General features: G+C 41.2%; 2 protein-coding genes across 4 annotated transcripts in view; both read left to right on the top strand.

Annotated features, from left to right (window-relative positions):
- The window catches only part of PTPN12 (protein tyrosine phosphatase non-receptor type 12), a 69,393-nt gene extending 67,698 nt beyond the window's left edge, over positions 1 to 1,695 (top strand). For both annotated transcript variants that reach the window (XM_086886656.1, XM_086886655.1), the window contains one exon: positions 388 to 1,695. In XM_086886656.1, the coding sequence (XP_086742782.1) occupies positions 388 to 449 (62 nt within the window). In that variant the 3' untranslated portion in view covers positions 450 to 1,695. The remainder of the gene's footprint in view (positions 1 to 387) is intronic.
- Positions 1,696 to 14,443: 12,748 nt separating this feature from the next.
- RSBN1L (round spermatid basic protein 1 like) overlaps positions 14,444 to 17,028 on the top strand; it is a 45,107-nt gene continuing 42,522 nt past the window's right edge. Inside the window, exon 1 of one of the 2 annotated variants that reach the window (XM_023918976.2) lies at positions 14,444 to 15,338. In XM_023918976.2, coding sequence (XP_023774744.2) covers positions 14,753 to 15,338 — 586 coding nt within the window. In that variant the 5' untranslated portion in view covers positions 14,444 to 14,752. The remainder of the gene's footprint in view (positions 15,339 to 17,028) is intronic. The other variant, XM_086886654.1, reaches the window with a different exon arrangement.

The raw sequence follows: 17,028 nt of genomic DNA, 5'->3' as shown, positions 1-17,028 counted from the left end.
AATAATTCTTCACTTTGAAAAAAATCTGGTGTATAAAATAAAGAACTTGTCAAATGGGTTATAATTTTTGTAAAGCACTGAAAACTTCCAGAAATAACTGATAACTGCTTAGGTGTGCAGACCAGGAAAAAAAAAGCTAACTAAGACTGTAATATTGTATTTATTGAAAAGTACTTTCCAGTGAGGTTTAAGTACTGAATTATAATGGTATACAAATTCTTGTGCCTTCAGAATTCCTTTTATTACAAAGTTGTTTTCTAGCCCTGAGAGTAAATCTATTCTGTAAGAGCTGAAGGCATGTCTTAGTGATCTTCTGACTGCTTACAGCTTTTGTGAGCCTGTGTTGTCCCAGCAGACAGAAGTATTAAATGCATTTCTTTTGCATAGGTTTTGGTAACCGCTGTGCAAAGCCCAGAGGACCAAGAGAGCCGCCCTCAGAATGGACATGATCCAAGAACCAATGGACACATACTATTGATAAATTATACTGGAAAATTCAAGTGCCACTGAGAACTAGAGAAATAGTGTTCCACTTTCCTGGGGGGTGACTAACACAGAGCAGTGTAGATCTAACTATCAATGGTACATTCTTGCAGTGCATCCCACGCAAAACCTGACACATGGTTCACAACAGTGGATTCCAGTATTACAACCTTTTGCTGGGGCCATCTACCTGCCTTACTACACTTAGAAGAAAGTATTACATATGATTTATTTTGTAACTTCAAGTATTATTGCCTTAATGTCTTTTAACCCTGTTACACGCTGCTTGTAGACATATGTTAATATAGTAATACTTTTGACAGATTGTGTTTATGGACTACTTTTTGCTAACATTTGATTATCATGTATGCATTATTTTGTATATGTACAGGGCAAGTAAGTATATAATTTGATAAAGTTGCAATCATAAAATATTAACAGAAGATGTAAGAAATCTCTGCATGATCTAAATTTTTGTGTACCTTATTTGTAAGTTATTTGCCCTGAAGTTTTAGAAAATAGTTTCTGGGGTTTTTTACAAAAATTGCTGGACACACACAGCCAGAATTGCAGGTTAGCAGAGATAAAGATTGTAATGCATTTTGTAAATTGTAAGCAAAAGGTTATTTTTATATTATATACTGTTTAATTGTCAGACCTGATTTGTTCTGGTTTTCATCTAGTCATGGAGATTCAGTAAGTGCCTTGGAACAGTATTGAATTATTATTAGCCTGTGTATAATATTTCGGTGTTTTGAGTTCATCTGGAATTAGAGTATCAAAAATATTTGTATGTTTCTTAGTATATTTGACCTGCCAGTAAAAGAGAAACCATTTTACATTATCAACACTCCTTAGTTTTCATTTTAATGTTTCATCAGTTGCAATCTTTAGAAAGTTCATCTCTATCACCTTTCTATACAGTAGGATTTTACGGTTTTAATATGGCATGTTTCTAATTTGGGAAAACCAGAACACACTGGTAAAAGGACTGTTTCAATACCACTGTCTTCTCTTACAGATGGGGAATACAATTTATGTTGTTCAGCGACTCTGTATGTAAGAAAGCAACTTATATGAAGGTTCACCTGGAGCCCTTGCAGCTACACTGTATCTTGGCAATATATTATGTCAAGAGTTAATCCTTATAAGGATTCCTTACTTAAACTTTTCTGTAATACAATCTTTAAATTAAAGAAAGTAAAAATCTCACTCTGGGTGTTTTTACTCTTATAAAAGAAATCTGTGTCCAAAAGCAAAATGTAACAGAGTGAAGGATGGCAGTCTGGCTTAGCTTACAGATCTCATACTTGAACAACACACTGACACTCAGAACCTTATTTTTAGTAACTACTTTAAAAGTTCTGACTACCAATAATACCAGACAAGTAAAGAATGTTTAGAAGAAAATGTTTATTTTAGGTAGTGAAAATATATTAATCTGAACTTTAGCTGAAAGTATTCTGATCAACTACTTGTACCTTTAGTGTCTCTGCTAAATGAGAGCTAATGCCCTGATAGCAGGTCTGTTGTAACTTCCTGAAGGTGCATAACTTGCAATTATTGTCTCTGACTCTGGTTTTAATCACCATGTGCTTCGTACATGTGACAGACTGCCAAGCTGGGGAGCTCTTTCAAAGAACTGTGTGCACTATAAATACTTCCCCTGGATGTAGTTCTGCAGTTATTCATTTAAAAATAAATAATCCTATGATATATGCCATCTGGGATAATCTACATCAACTATATTCCTAATTTGTAAACAGTTCAGACAGCTGGAATGTTCTGCAGCTGGCAGAATAATGCTGGCCTGAACTTTGTCTTCCTTCCCTCATGCTGCAGATGATTAGCTCAGACTTTCACTCTTACAGAGCTCCTGTTGATTTATAATGCAAGATGGGCTGTCAGCGCCTCTGGGCTGACAAAGTCCAAATCATGGGAACTTTTGGGAAAAAAAGTTAAATAAGAAAATTTCCAAATATGTTTTGGATGTACTTTTCAAGGATGCCTTCCATATTTGTCCACCAATAAAATACAAATCTGTATAGGTAGTAGATTTTCTGGTTTTTACAGATGAATTTCACTTAACAGCAAAGGCTGACCCAAATCTGTGCACTGCATACAGGCCATCTGGTTATATTTAATTAAAGTACATCCAGGTTCATCTTTTCCTCCCCTTTGTTTTATACAGATTTGTATTATATTCTAGGCTGAGTTTGTCACAGAAAAAAACTCGAAAGATTGCAGTCTCTCTTTGCTTTAGTGATAAAAAACTGCAATTGTCCAGTATGTATTTCTGTTTCCTTTGACAGTGCTGATTCACAACTCACTGTTCACTGCTTTGGGTTTTATATTTTCACCTACTGTATTTCAGATAAGCTGTATGTTTTAAGAGCAAGGTGAAACCTGCCCAATGTCATTACTTTTTGTATCCACTCTTGTGGGTGGTGCAGAGATAACTGCAGGTCTGGGTGCTTTACTCTAGGGAGTTCTGCGTCATAACTTTGAAATATTATCATCTTAACAGCTTCATAAAAAAAACCCAAGACCTTTCCTTGTGGTTTATTTGAAATGGAATCTAAAAGGGTTTAGAGCATTACATTGGCTTTTAAATTATCACTGAAGCCATTTTGTATATTAAAATCAATCCTGTTTAGTTCCAGTCTTACATGTTATTTTTTCTGAAAGCAGTCTTCAACTTGCATCTTTGAAGTGCAGCTTTTCAGGCATTGACTTGATCACTGCAGCAAAGAAGCAGTAATGCTACTCAACCCAGCTATTTTTATTAATAACTGCTGCATTGGCTTGTTTGTCCTTCAGTATTTTTCTAATACACTATTCATTAATTTTTCTAACTGTATTAATATTGAGTTAAATCATGCAGTGAATTATCACATCAAAAGAAAAATGAGTTTTCTTATGTTTTAGCAATGTGAATTTTCAAGATTCAGAAGAAAGCTGACCTCTACTAGTACCATTGCTTATCTCTATTACTCAGCATATTTAAGGTTATGTATTGATTTGGCGGGTAACAGTCTATTTTGGTAGTAATTAGAGCATTACACCAGCAATTTCATTTCTTACCTGCTAGGAAAGCCTGCTGCATTTACACTTAATTTTCCTTAAAGAAGTTTCTAGTTTGGAAACTGGGGAGAACAATGAAAATCTGAAAGAATTACCTCTAGGATTTTTATATTAGAATCTTGGGTTGGGTTTCTTTGGAGATAAATCTCTAGAAGAATGAATGAGATCAAGTGTGACACAGTGACTGGGCAGTGTGATAACCCTGTGCTGCTGGAGCAGTTGCTTTTAGCTGCAGGTCAGACTGTTGGGAAGCACCCAAATAAGAAGGTCTTGCCTGCAGCATAACCCTGACATGGTACAGACAGAAAGGGAACCCAGCAAGAGAGGGTTGGACGGGGAAAAGACTACCAATGAATATCATATCACCTTCAAAAGGGGATTTTGAGGAGGAACAAGGAGTTAAGGACTTTAGGCAATGGAACTGAGCAACCAGATATAATTACACACAGCTACGGCTTTGAGAATTTTCTCAGGACTTGAGGGAGGAGTAAGATCTCTGCAGTACAAGCAAACAAGTTGCAATTCCAACAGCCCATTGCCAAAGAAGGGCCTTTCTCACAATCTCAAAATGCTCTTCAGCTCTTAAGAAGCTGAAATGGCTTCTAAGGAAGGTTATCCTATGTGGGCTAAAGAAAAAGGCTAAATGCATGGAACACATAAACCTAGGACTGAGCATAGCTGGGGCCAGCCAGTACAGCACACTGACTGCCCTGCAGCCCTCTGAGTATCTAAAGCCTATCAAAACAGCAAGGCTGTGAAGTGGTTAGTAGCAGGCTTAGTAATATCCAGTAATAGCCAGGCTCTCTGATGTGACTTTTCCTAGCCATGTTCAATGCACGTACCTATTCAAAACACAGGTTTGTCAAGTGTTGGGTCAAACAGAACAAGAAAATAACTGTCTTCTTGGCTGCAATGCTTGTCATATCCTCAAGATCTGTACCAAATACTTCGCTTCATTGCTTCTAAGACCACATGGCAAAAGCTTAGTATTTTCAGTCTTAAAGCAGTGAGTAAATAGTGTTGTTTGCTGTTTTGATCTATTCAGTCATCGTTGCTGGAACAGTTGATTTCTTTAAAAACTTGACTCTTGCCTCTGAAATTGTATTGTGTCTGCATGAAGAACTTACTGTGGTGAAGCCAAGGTAAGAAATCAGTTTTGCATTTTGGCTTAAATCCTGCAAAGTTACATATCCTGTGCATGTAAACAGCCATGGTGAGCTCAATGCAGGTATTCATCCGTGGGTGTTGCGTGTTCGTGTTTGCAGTTCTGGGGCGCTCGTAAGGACAGGGGTTAGCTCTGCCTCAGGCACTGTGGCTGAGCTCCACAGATTTCAGCTAGTGAGGTAGAAGTTGTCTTTCACATCTACAATTCCTACTTTGATCCACAGAGTTACAGTCCTTAATGTAAAAGATCACAGGCAGGTAAAAATACTGATCTTTTGGGTAGGTAGTGCCACAGTCTCATAGAGAGCTTGACTGTGAAGTCAAAAGAAGAGCTGGACTTGGATCAATGATGATCCCATTTTTCAAACATGAAGTATCAAAGACTGCTGAGCTTTTCTGCTTGCTTGATTCCACTCTTCACTAGAAGACACCTGGTGTGTAGTTCCATCCTACTGTATCTCCCACCTGCTACATCTGTGGCCTAATGTTAAATGGACCAAGAAACCCCATCAGGTTCATAATCTGAGTGTTTTCAAGTCTTTTGCTACATTTGTTCAAATTTTTAATTGCTTTCTTGCTGTTTTCACATTAAATAGGACATTCATTGTTTGTTCAAGTGAGCCTGGAGAAGCTGGCAGGAGGAATACACAAACCTTGTGAGGAAACATGCCAGCTGTGGTGTCTATTTGCTGTAGCTGTTCTTTTATTTGCTGCATCTGCAAAAGATATATGCTTTATGGTGAACATTTAACTTTGTGAGTTACACATTTTATCAGCCCTGCCTAGTGCACTTCTCGTCTTGGGGTTTCAGTCTTGTCTGCAATGAACACTATTTTGCTGTATGTGAAGGAAGGTTGGGCCTGGTGCATTCTAATTCCACATATCACTGTGGTATCTGGACACAACTGAACCCACCAGTGAAAGGCTGGCAGTTTTGTTAAACTACAGTAGTGTAGTTTTGGATCTGTTTCATGAGAGACAATCAAAAGCTAAAATAGCCATCCTTGTGAGCTCCAGTAGGGAATCTAGGGTTACCTTTCCTATTCATGTGAACAGCCTTTTCTGAAAAAGCACATGTACACTGGTTTTAATAAAAGTTAATTAAAAAATTACTCATAACTCAGGCTGTGAGATTCGTGGGGACACTTCAGAAGTGAAACAAGTTACCTGGTTAAAGCAATCCAAAGAATGGTCTCTGTTTGGTGTGTGGTAAGAAGTGAGTCTGGCAGGGTTGGGAAGAACAAGGAGCATGTAATGCCAGAGAAGAGGAGGTGGAAGAGCTGAATTGTAGCAAGTACAAGGAGGAAACTGTCTTTGCCTGTGGGTAATAAAAGGTTGATGTGAACTTGTTAAGCAGGTTCCCAGTTTTGTAAGCTCCTCTGAAGGGCAGAAAGGTGTGGTTGGGTAACAGGAATGCAGCATGAGGAAGACGCTTCTTTAAATAAATTGTTGTGTTCCAGTTTCTACTCAAATCTGTATTGAGTACGAGCCTCTTGTGTTTTGCCTGATCAGGCCCAGACAAAGATTACTCTCCAAGATGGGAGAATAATAAGGATAATAACCTAATAAAGATAAACGGAGTCTTGAGACATCCTGGAGTGGGTGGGAGAGGTGGAGATGTGAAGAATGTTAAATTCGGAAATCTCTTGTCAGGGATTTTGAGACCTCAGTGATACCTGAACAAGGGCACTTTGTGATATCATTGCCATGAAATTAATACATCTTTGTCTGCCTGTTGACATGTAAATCACTGGTAAGAAGGAAACAATGCAAGTAATTCTTTTTATAATGTAAATCAACTTTTATTATACATTAGGACTAGTGAGACACCTAACAGCTCTGAAGTGGTTGCTGAGCAGCTCTTTCCCCTTCTGTGTTCTCAGACAGCAAATTCATACCAGTTCATTGATGCAGGAAAGAACACTCAAGTGTATTTTTTCCCTTAAATCTACCCTTTTTGGAAATAAATTTTCAGACCCTACAAAGTATTTCTACAGATAAATTAGTTTTTTACAGTTTAGATACTGAGTGGTGGTCAAAGTTGTCCTTGTTATAAATGAGTAGGCAATTTGATTAATAAAAAAGAATTTATTAAAAAATACAATTGTGAAAAGCCATAAGCAAAATTCAGTTTGACGCTGTCCCAGGTGAACAGCATCGGGTGAGGCAGGGAAGGGCTTGCTAGCACCGCTTCACCATGCTTCACAAACTGCAGCTATCCCAAGGTGCTTTTTATATGTTTTCAGGTTTTTCAGGGGTCTCTTAGAATACACTTCTTGTAGACAAATATTCATGTTGTTTTGGGTGTAAATGTTGTAATCTTGTTGGGTTTCTTGGAAATACACTTCTTCCAGATGAATATTCATGAGTTACAATCTTACTGGACAGAGGTTTCTTGGAAATATGCTCCCTGCAGATGCATATTCATATTGGCCTTGCTGCATATCACTATAATCTTGTAATGGAAGGTTTCCTGGAAATATGCTAGGATTCTTGTCAGACAAGATTATAACTTGAGCATGAATTTATTTATGTTATGTATTACATCCTGAATTTACTTCTCTGCCACTACTGCCTTTCACGTGTTTTGTTTAGAAGAATTGGAGCCCTCATTTGGTCAGCTGTTCCACAGCATCAGACTCCCTGATTCAAAGGAAAGGGGGTGTCTAGTCTTACAATTAAAAAAAATGAAAAACATCAGGCCTCCTTTGGACCTCAGGCACCAGCCAGCCTCCTCTGGGTGCTAAGCTGGAATGGCTACATGAGCCAGAAGGTCTCTCTTAGAGATCTTCCATGTTAGTCCATAAGATTGAGCTCAACCCCGTCTCTAGGAGGGGTCTGGCTCCAAGAGAGGCAGCTCTGCTCTTGGGCCTGTGCACAATCCTCAGATCACAGGGAGGTGTTTTGGAAGGGAGCAGCATTTATCACTTAAATCAAATGCTTTGTGTTTCAGCTGTTCAGGGCTCCTCTCTTCACCACTTCTGGAGCATGTGATGTGCTCTAGGGACTCCCCATAACTCAAAAGATGGATAGTTGCTCTTACAGACCACAACATGCGCCTATCTAATTTGTATTTGAAACCATGAGGCAAATCCTCACATTGCTAGAGACCAAAATATGTCTAACAGTAAGGTCCCTAAAGAGGTCACCGGGGTATGTTACTGCTTGTAAATTTGCTGCACACTTCAGTTACTCAACTCAGAAGGCTGGCTGGAGTTTTTACTAGAATTTTTATCTTAACAATGTTTTGTAGATATATCATGCAAGCACTTTCCAGTGTCTCTTCTTTCAGTGATTAAGAATGTGTGACAAATTTTTCCATCTGCTTCTTCCTCTCCTTTCCCATTAACTGAGCATCAGAAGGAACCAGCATGAGGGAGCTCACTTGGAGCAGCCTCTGTGCTGGAGTCTGTGGTCAGATGACAAACCTATCCTGCACATTTGCTGGAAGTGGGGCTATCCATCACACAGGCTCAGCATTCCTACCTCTAAGCCAGGGCAAGACTGTACAAGTAACAAGGTACAATTGTGATTTGACATGAACAGGCTGGAAGAAGCCTGCTCATCTCCTATTTCAAGACTGTGATCTGAGGCTGATAGTGATGTGTTAGATTTACATTGAAATTATTCTGTCTATCCTGAGTGAATCCCAAAGCCCCTAACTGCCATCCAGTACATATATTTAATCATTTTTGGGTGCATTTATACTGTGAGATGCTTTCCTAATGCCATGGTATAGAAATTTCAGGTGCAATTATCTTCCAGTTACATTGGTACATCAGACAAAATCTGAGGAGATTATGGCAAATGCATTTTTACTTTCAACAGTTTGTCTTAAACTGTCCACTGATCCCAAGAGCTGCTGCCTTCATTCTACTGTGGAGTGAAATTTGTGAATAGACAGAAAGGTCTTTATTGTGGATTTTTCCATTAAGATGTTGTTTATGTGAGCAAGGAGCTGAGGTTAGGAGCGAAAGATTAGCTGCTTTATATATAACTAGCTGATTGTTTTCTTTTTATGTATACACTTAAAAATATAAACTGCTACTTTGCAAGTAAGTGTCTGTACCTAAGACACAAGACCTGAATTTCCTAGAAGTAAATGTATTCCACGGCCAGATTGCATGGGACTCTGATCAATCTGGTCTTGTGTAAAGTGTCCCTGCCCATGGCAGAGGGGTTGGAATGAGATAATCTTTAAGGTCCTTTCCAACCCAACCATTCCATGACCATTCTTTGATCTATCTATAATTTCAAAAGCCTTTAGGGATAAGAAAAAAAAAGCCATAAGGAAATACATACAGATTTCAGTTGACTTGAACTCACTGGTAAAAATAAGAGATATGCACATCTAATAGAACTGGTTGTTAAGGAATAAGTATCCTTTGAAAGTTTAGTTTGGGTGATTCTGTGCCTTTTCTTTAGTGAAATGATAGAATCGTTTGGGTAGAATGGGAACTTAAAGATATATAATAGAAACTATGTCAAAACTTAAGCCAAAAAAGCCCTCAGTCAAAACCAAACTAGTTCCACAATCACCTGTGAAATCCTTGGAATCTCCTGTTGAACGACTTCTATAGAATTTCCAAGCTGATAAAAATGAAAGGATGGGATATGGGTCTATTTACAGCCCAGACAGGCACAGCTGAACTGGAAACATGGCTGGTCTAAGTCCTTGTCATAGCAAATATTGATTCCTGTGCCTGCTGAAGCAAAGACTTGCAGGTACTTCTTTCCGTGATGTTTGGAGTGGCCTGCAGCTGGAGCATCAACAAGCAGAAAAGATGGTGATTTCCAGGCACAGCCCACAGAAAAAGCCCTTTTCCCTCTCCCCAAGGATGGGACCAGCCACAGCTTTGATGTAGAGCAGCTGTGGTAGATAAACTGGGATATAAGGTTTAGGCTCTGTATTGTATTTTAAAAATGCAGACAGGATATAGTGAACAAATATGGGATTAGACACACTCTAGAGGGATTTGAGTGAAGGTGGATCTAACAGTAGCAGATTCTAGGGAGAGGGAAAAAATGACTACTTGTTTAAGTATCTATACAGATCTGTGCAGAGCAGCAGGGAATCCAGGTATCTCAAATTGCAGTGAGGAGGCTGTAAGAAATCTGTAAAAAATCCAGAGCTGCAAGCCAGCAGCTTAATTTGAAGAAATTTGTTCTTTTAATAGTTACTGAAATAAGAAAATGGCTAAGACTTTGATCCATCTCCTCCATGTGTAAGGAAATACAGTTTTGCTTGGCTTGCATCCTCTTGCTTTCATACTTATGTATGTATCTTTTGTATTGAAAAATTCTAATGATCTTTCAAATATTCAAAATTTTTTTTCGGTGCTATGAAGACAGCAGCTAAGCAAATCACCTTTTCAACTGCAAGCAGATATTTAAAATTGTATATATCAAGACTTTCCAAGTTTGCTCCATTGTTGTTATCGTTATTCTACTTAAAAAAAGAAATATTAGAGCTGAGGTGTTTAACACGTTAAACACAAGTGAGAAAACCAGTTGTAAAGACTAAAGAGCTGTTATAGCAGTAATCTGTAGCTGATTGAAAAAACATTAACCAAGAAACAAATACTGTGGGTCCTCCCTGAAGTGTAAACTCCTTTTTGTGGTTTTTATGGATTCTGTAAAATGTTGGCAGATGAACAGTGTAATAAAAACCATGAGTGTCCCAGTTGTCTTCTCTGCCGCACTGCCAAATGTCTAACCCTGAGCAGACAGCAGAGACATCCACTGCTTCTGAGGGGAAAAAAGGCTTTTTGGGATAACTGCTGCCTTGATCACTGGTTTGCTCAAGGATGCTGGGCTGCACATTCCCATTGCTCAGGCATGGGGATACTGTCCCTTGCGAATGACAAGGGCAGGAGAGGACAGTTCTTGTCCCCCTGCAGCAAGGCTCATCGTGCTGTCAGCAGCTCCCAGTTATGAGCCAAGTTAGTCCCCAGTGCCTCATTTAGTTCAATTGTTTGGGTGGTAATTGCAGAAGTATTTGGATATGTCACTGGTTGTTCTGAAAACCCTGACTATGGAAAATGAAGCTCTTCTCTAATAAATCACACTTTTACATTATGAGATCACCTTTGTCAGTACATTTCTGTGCATGTAAGGCTAGTTTTCACCTCCATGTCCAAAGATGAATTAACTGACTTTTATTTGAAATAAATTTGAAAGTTGAATTTGAAGAAAAAATATATAACATTAAAAATTACAGTTAGCTAATTTTGCAGACAAGAACCAGCATAAAGACGTCTAAGTGTTATCAAATGTTTTCAATTTACACTTGGCACAATTATTTCCATGCTTGACTTAAGAACAGAGTGGATGACAAACCAGGGAAGTAAGCACATGGAGAGCAAACTGTTGGAATTATAAAAAGATTAAATAACATTTCTGAAAACTGTCTTTCTCTTTGGAGATCTGAGTAAGGCTACAAAGCATCACTTTGGTAAGCAGTTAAAAGTACACTGTAACTCAACCTGTGTACAGTACTTACATTCAGCTTTTTATTTTATAGAGGATATCTGAAATTATTCTATGTTTAGGTGAGCATATAAACTAATTTGTTTAAATAAATGCTTTGATTAATAACCATTTGTATCAGCATTTCATAATTATTCTAATTAAAATGGCAATGCATTTGCAAAAAGCAGGCTAATAACATGGGAAGCTTATTCTTAATGTATGTTGGATACTGGGCTGCTTTGTGCATTCTTACTGTAAACAGTAAAAACATTTTTTACTGTTACAGTTTTGCCTCATTTTGGTTTCCATGATCTAGAAAGTCTTCATGGATTTCCCTAAGTGCATATAAAAAGATAGATAGATAGATAGATAGATAGATAGATAGATAGATAGATAGATAGATAGATAGATAGATAGAATTTCCATAGTCAGTTTTAAGGCTTCTGCTGAAATTGATGGGCTCTCTGGTCTCTTTGTGGGGTGCTGCCAACATCTCAAGGACTGATCCCCACAAAGACTCCCAGTTCTCACAGTTTTCTCTCCATAGGGGACTGGACTTGTGAGATGAGACACTACTGTATTTCTGTGTAGTAATTTGATTTGCTGCAGTGTTTTGACAATGTTTCTTGAGATTGTATCATTTAATATGTATTTCATTTTTCAGTTAACATCAGAACAAATTTCTGCTTCTAACCTGTAATTTATGCAAGATATACTTCTTTTATTTGCCCCTTTTTTGTTGAAGACACTCTATTCTGAAGCAGTTTTGGTGTTTTTTATCTTGTCTTTATTTCAGGAGCATCTGCCTGGGATGTGTGCACAGCAGCCAGAGGTTTAATTAAAGCAAAAGCTGGTAGTAAGGAACACACCCTGAAATTTAGTTTTAATGCTTTGGAATGTGTGCTTGCCATAGGTATGGTGGAGCACTTTAATGTATCTGTGTGACTGGTGACAAAACAAGTGACAGGGACAACACCCCTCCCTCTAATGTCCATACAGCAGCATGACTGCAGGAGCTGAAAGAGAACTGGCTTCTGAATATCATGCACCCTGCAATTTCCTCTGGTGACAAATGGGTATGAGATAGCAGCAGCAAACCTCCAAACATTAGTCACATTGCTTTCCAACAAGCAACAATTACATGTAATAGGTACTCTGTCATCTTGCTCCAGCTGAATTTTATAAAGAATGCACTAATAAAAATTTGACTTATACTTACAAGCACAATATGCTACTTCAGGAAGCACAGGAAACAACTTCAGCTTGACCTGAGTTTAGTAGCATATTATCAGTTGTTAGTTTGCTGTACATTTAGAAGTTTATTTGTCAGTTTTTAAATCAAGTATTGGGCTATGAGTCCTTTCACCAGTTTTATCTTTGTATCTATTTTCATATTGCTGGGTTGCATTATAATTCAATGCATTTTTAAGACATCCAAGCTTGTCCACTACAAAGATCAGAAATATGACCTGTCAATTATTACCATTGATGTAAGTGCATGTATCAAGATATTCAGCTATTTATACAGCTATCCAACCTCATTAGCCTAATAAGTCTTGCTAAACCTGCTGTACAGAGAAAAGTGATGTACTCCTATGCCTGATTCTGGCATTTCATAGAGGTTATGGTCAAGTTCCTTGAACCAAAACCAAGCTCTAGGAGTTACTCTAATTAAAGAACAAAGAAATGCTGCTCTTCCATTTCTCAAAGTCCCTAAAAGTGAAAGGTGAAAATATGACTGTGACTTACCTGAAGTTTAAGTGATAATATATATTAATATACTGTTGACTTGGGATCAATACTGGCATAAAAGTAAGATGAACTTGGTTGTAAAGCCTGTTGAGACAGTGCCATGAGGCGCCTTAAATCCTTACTCTAGTCACCACAATCCAGTTTCCATTAGGGACTGGCATATAGTGATACTAATGGCCTCGTGCATATTGTGGCACCTCTAGCATCACTTGAGACAAAATCACTGATTTGGACTAAGGTGGATGGGTACACCTTTACTGGAAAAGAGACATCTATGAAAATGCACAGGTTTTTCTCACCCTCTGATACAAATAAAGCATTTCTGAGAGGAGCTGAAGATGACCTTCATACTCATAGGCCCATTCTAGTTTACCAGCCTATGTACACATGGGTACTGGATTTCAGTCTGGGATTGGATGTGAGTTGACTATTGCTGAAATACATGCTGTGAAATGTTCTTCCTTCGGCGCAGATGCCATTTTCCCCATCAGACCCAGAAATACAGTTTGAGGGTACACTCTCACAGTAGTGGAACTTGAAACATCTGAGGAAAAAGCTGAATTGTCTGGATACAGGAAATCTATTCTTTGCTGCTGTTGAGATGAACACTGAACTGCATTCAGCCTGGTTTCCAATTTCTAAAGAAACAAAGGAGATAGGCTAGGTGCTAGGAGCTTATTCTGAGGCTGATCAGTGGCAGTTCAAATGAAAACGCTTTGTGGAGCAAAGAAATCTAAACTTAAAACCTTTGTGTGCTAACACATCGTGTACAGAACTTCTCAGAGCAATTTAATTTGGCTGTTATCTGCCAGGTTCGGTTTAATATGGCAGTGGCTCCGTTCTCCCCGCGGCGACCCGGAGACCCGAGGTGTGACTGACCAGAGCAGGAGCCCGGCAATGCGAAACTCCAAGAAATTTCTGTGCATTTCCACGACGCTTCCTGCTGACACCAGAACTTGGGGGAATTTAGGTCTGCTCCTGAACCGCGGCGATGGCGGCTTTAGTCGCCAAAGGCACGAGTGGGGAGCTCCTATTTGGGACATTGAGCTCAAATCCCTTCCCTGAGCCACGGCGGTCAACGATCCCCTGGTGACAGACCCCCGACTATCCCCGGCGAGCTGGCATCAGCACCTCGCACAGCCGCTGACCTCGGCAGCCTCTGCCTTTCTCCCATCAGGGCCTCCGGAGCTTCCAAGCTTTATCTGTCTCCCTCCAGGATGCGGGAGAGCGTGGAGAACTCGGGTTCAGAGACCGCCGAATGAACAACCCTCCGGCCCCGGGACATCCCAATGGACAGGTCCATCGCCTCCCGCAGTACATCCACAGGGAACGGCGCTACTCCAGACCTTCCTTATTCCCAAACAAACGCCCCTCCCAGGAATAGCCCGCGAGGCCGCGAGGATCCCGTCAGCCGCTCCCAGAGCGGAGAAGCCGAAAACCTGAAGCGTTAACGAAACCCCCGGGATGCGCCGGGGTCCAAACCTCCCTTACTCCCAACCAAACGCTTCTCTCAGAAGCGCCGCCTCTCCCCTGCTCCAGTCCCCGCTGCGCTCCCCTCACGCCGCCTCCACTCCCGCGCCCGCCCCGACAGCGCCCCCGCCCCCGCGCGCCCTGCGCACTCAGCCGAGCCACCGCCCCCAATCCCCTGAGAGCCCGCCCCCCTCTCTCCGCCTGCGATTGGTTGCTCTCGCTGTCTGTCCGGTGCCTCCCCGGCCCATTGGATGAGGCTGCGGCGCTGCCCCGCCCCCAGCGCTGTCGGTTGGGGCGAGCCGAGAGTAAATAGACGCCGGAGCCCAAGATGGCGGAGCTGCCCAGTCCCGGTCGTGGCTCGGCGCCCCCCGAGCAGGAGGTGCTCGGAGCCAGGACGGCCCCGGACGCGAAAGGTTCCCGCGGATCCCAGCCGGCCGCCAAGAAGGTGAAGGGAGCTGAGGAGCGGAGCCTGAAGGGCGCTAAGCGCGTCAACGGTGAAGGGGGCGGCGGTGGCGCGAGCGCCAAGCAGCCGCTGCCCGCGGTCGTGCCCAGCTACAGCGGCCCCGGGCCTTGGGGCTTCGCCACGCTGCCCTCGGGCCCCTCGGCGGGGGCGGGGGGCTTTGCGTTCCCCTCCCCGCTGTCCCGGAAGCTGCTGCCGCCCGCGGTGCTGCTGCCGCCGTCCGCCTCCCCCTCCTCGTCCCACCCGCAGCACCAGCACCGCCACCACCGGCACCGCCTGGCGCTGGCGGCCGAGGCGGGAGGCGGCGGCAGCGCCAAGCCCAAGAGACCCAAGGAAAAGCGGGATAAAGAGAGGAGGAAGCACGGGGTCCTGCCCGTGGTGGCGACGGCGGGAGATGGCGGCGGGGCCCTGAGCCGGGAGGAGAACGGGGAGGTGAAGCTGCTGTTCCCGAAAGGTGAGCGGCGGGGCAGCGGCGGCCGGGAAGGGAGGGCTGGAAGGGGCAGCGAGCGCAGGGGGCTCAGCACAGCAGCGGGAGGTGGCTGTGACCCCGGGCCGGGGGCTTCGGGCAGTGCTGGACCCGGTCGCACGTCGCTGGCGTTGTGTAAGTTCGTGGGGAAGGCAGCGGCGGCTCAGTCCGCCGTCAATTCTGTCAAAAAAGGGGGTGTGGAATTAGCGATGGCGTCAGCCAGAAGCTGCCAGAGGCCCTAGGTTTTCTTACCTATTAGGGAAATGAGGATGCCGAGTAATTTATTAAAAATGTGCGAACAAAAGTAAATTGAGGAAAAACGGAGAACGTGTTGCAAAAAATCGCCGTAATTTAAAAATTAAATCGTGAATCGTCTCGTTTCTTAGGCTATTATTTTTTATAGGCTAAGTCATTGAGTACTAGAGAGCATGCAGTTAAGATGTAGATACGTAGACTTTTGAAATCTCACGTAGTTGCTGCTTCAGGCTTTATTTCTTGAAGATCACATCTCCCAAGGAATGCTCGAGGCCTTCAGGATAAGGGGAGGAGTGCTGGGTTAGTTCATTAGTGGAGTTGGACAGAAATGGCTATTCGAGGTAGGACAAAATGTCAGGCAAGAGTCTTGCTTGGATTCCTGTTGTGATCAACAGTAAATCTTGGAAACTAAAAGACGATACATGACTATATGATACTACATAAATACATGCTTTTATTTCTAGTGTGCCCTTTCCCAGTCTCCAGTGACCTTAAACCAGATGTTGATGCTTTTATATTTACATTGAAATATAAGAAATTTGAAACGTGCACTCCATTACCTAGTTTAATCAAGTTTAATTTCTTTCAAAGGAAAGATAAATTACAGCTTTTGTGTGAATTTAGGTTACTTTGATTGTGGCCTACACCTGTAATTGCAGGATCAGCCAAGGTTGTACAGAAATATCAATATGCCTTTTTGTCTATTGATTATGTTTTCTGAGCTGCCTTACTTCATTTTCCACTAATTTCCATGAGTATCTTAGTCTATGGTTCACTTTTCATTGAGGGTTTTCTTATTTTTTTTTTTTTTTATTTACTTGGATCTTGACTGTTGATGTACAAGTGGGTTTTGAGTATGTAATTTCAGTGCTTTCAAGTGTTCCATTTTAGGGCTTTTTCCCTCACTTTATTCCTGTCCAAAATGTGACTTAGAAAAATCCTTTAGAAACAATGCTCAGTACACATTTGATGTTGGTGAAATCATTTTGTCTTCAAGGACAGCTGCTAGGAAACTCACCCAATATCGTTCTTGCAAAGCCATGTAATTAATAACCATATTTGTTCAGATTGCCATAGTGTCCTACCAGTCTTAAAGAATTATGTTAGTAAATCTTGGAACCATATTACAATAATAAGATGAAATATTCTGTCACATTGATAAAAGAAATTGACACTGATAGTGTTAACTGAATAATTGATGTTATTTGTCTTTAAAGAGGAGATTCTGTACCTTGTATCTGGAAAAGATACTTCTCTCAAAGCTTATATACTTACAGGCACAATTTTTTTTCCTTTTTTGTTGCTGAATGCTCAGAACAGATCTTTTTACCTTACATTTATTCCTTGAAAGCTTATCTACATGCAACAAATAAATTTTCCATGGCAAATGATACCTGTTTGGCACCTGAGTCTATAGTTTTCT

Source organism: Cyanistes caeruleus, chromosome 4 (genome assembly GCF_971803275.1).
Source record: "Cyanistes caeruleus chromosome 4, bCyaCae1.hap1.1, whole genome shotgun sequence".
Lineage (NCBI taxonomy): Eukaryota > Metazoa > Chordata > Aves > Passeriformes > Paridae > Cyanistes > Cyanistes caeruleus.
This window is presented reverse-complemented; position numbering and strand designations above follow the sequence as displayed.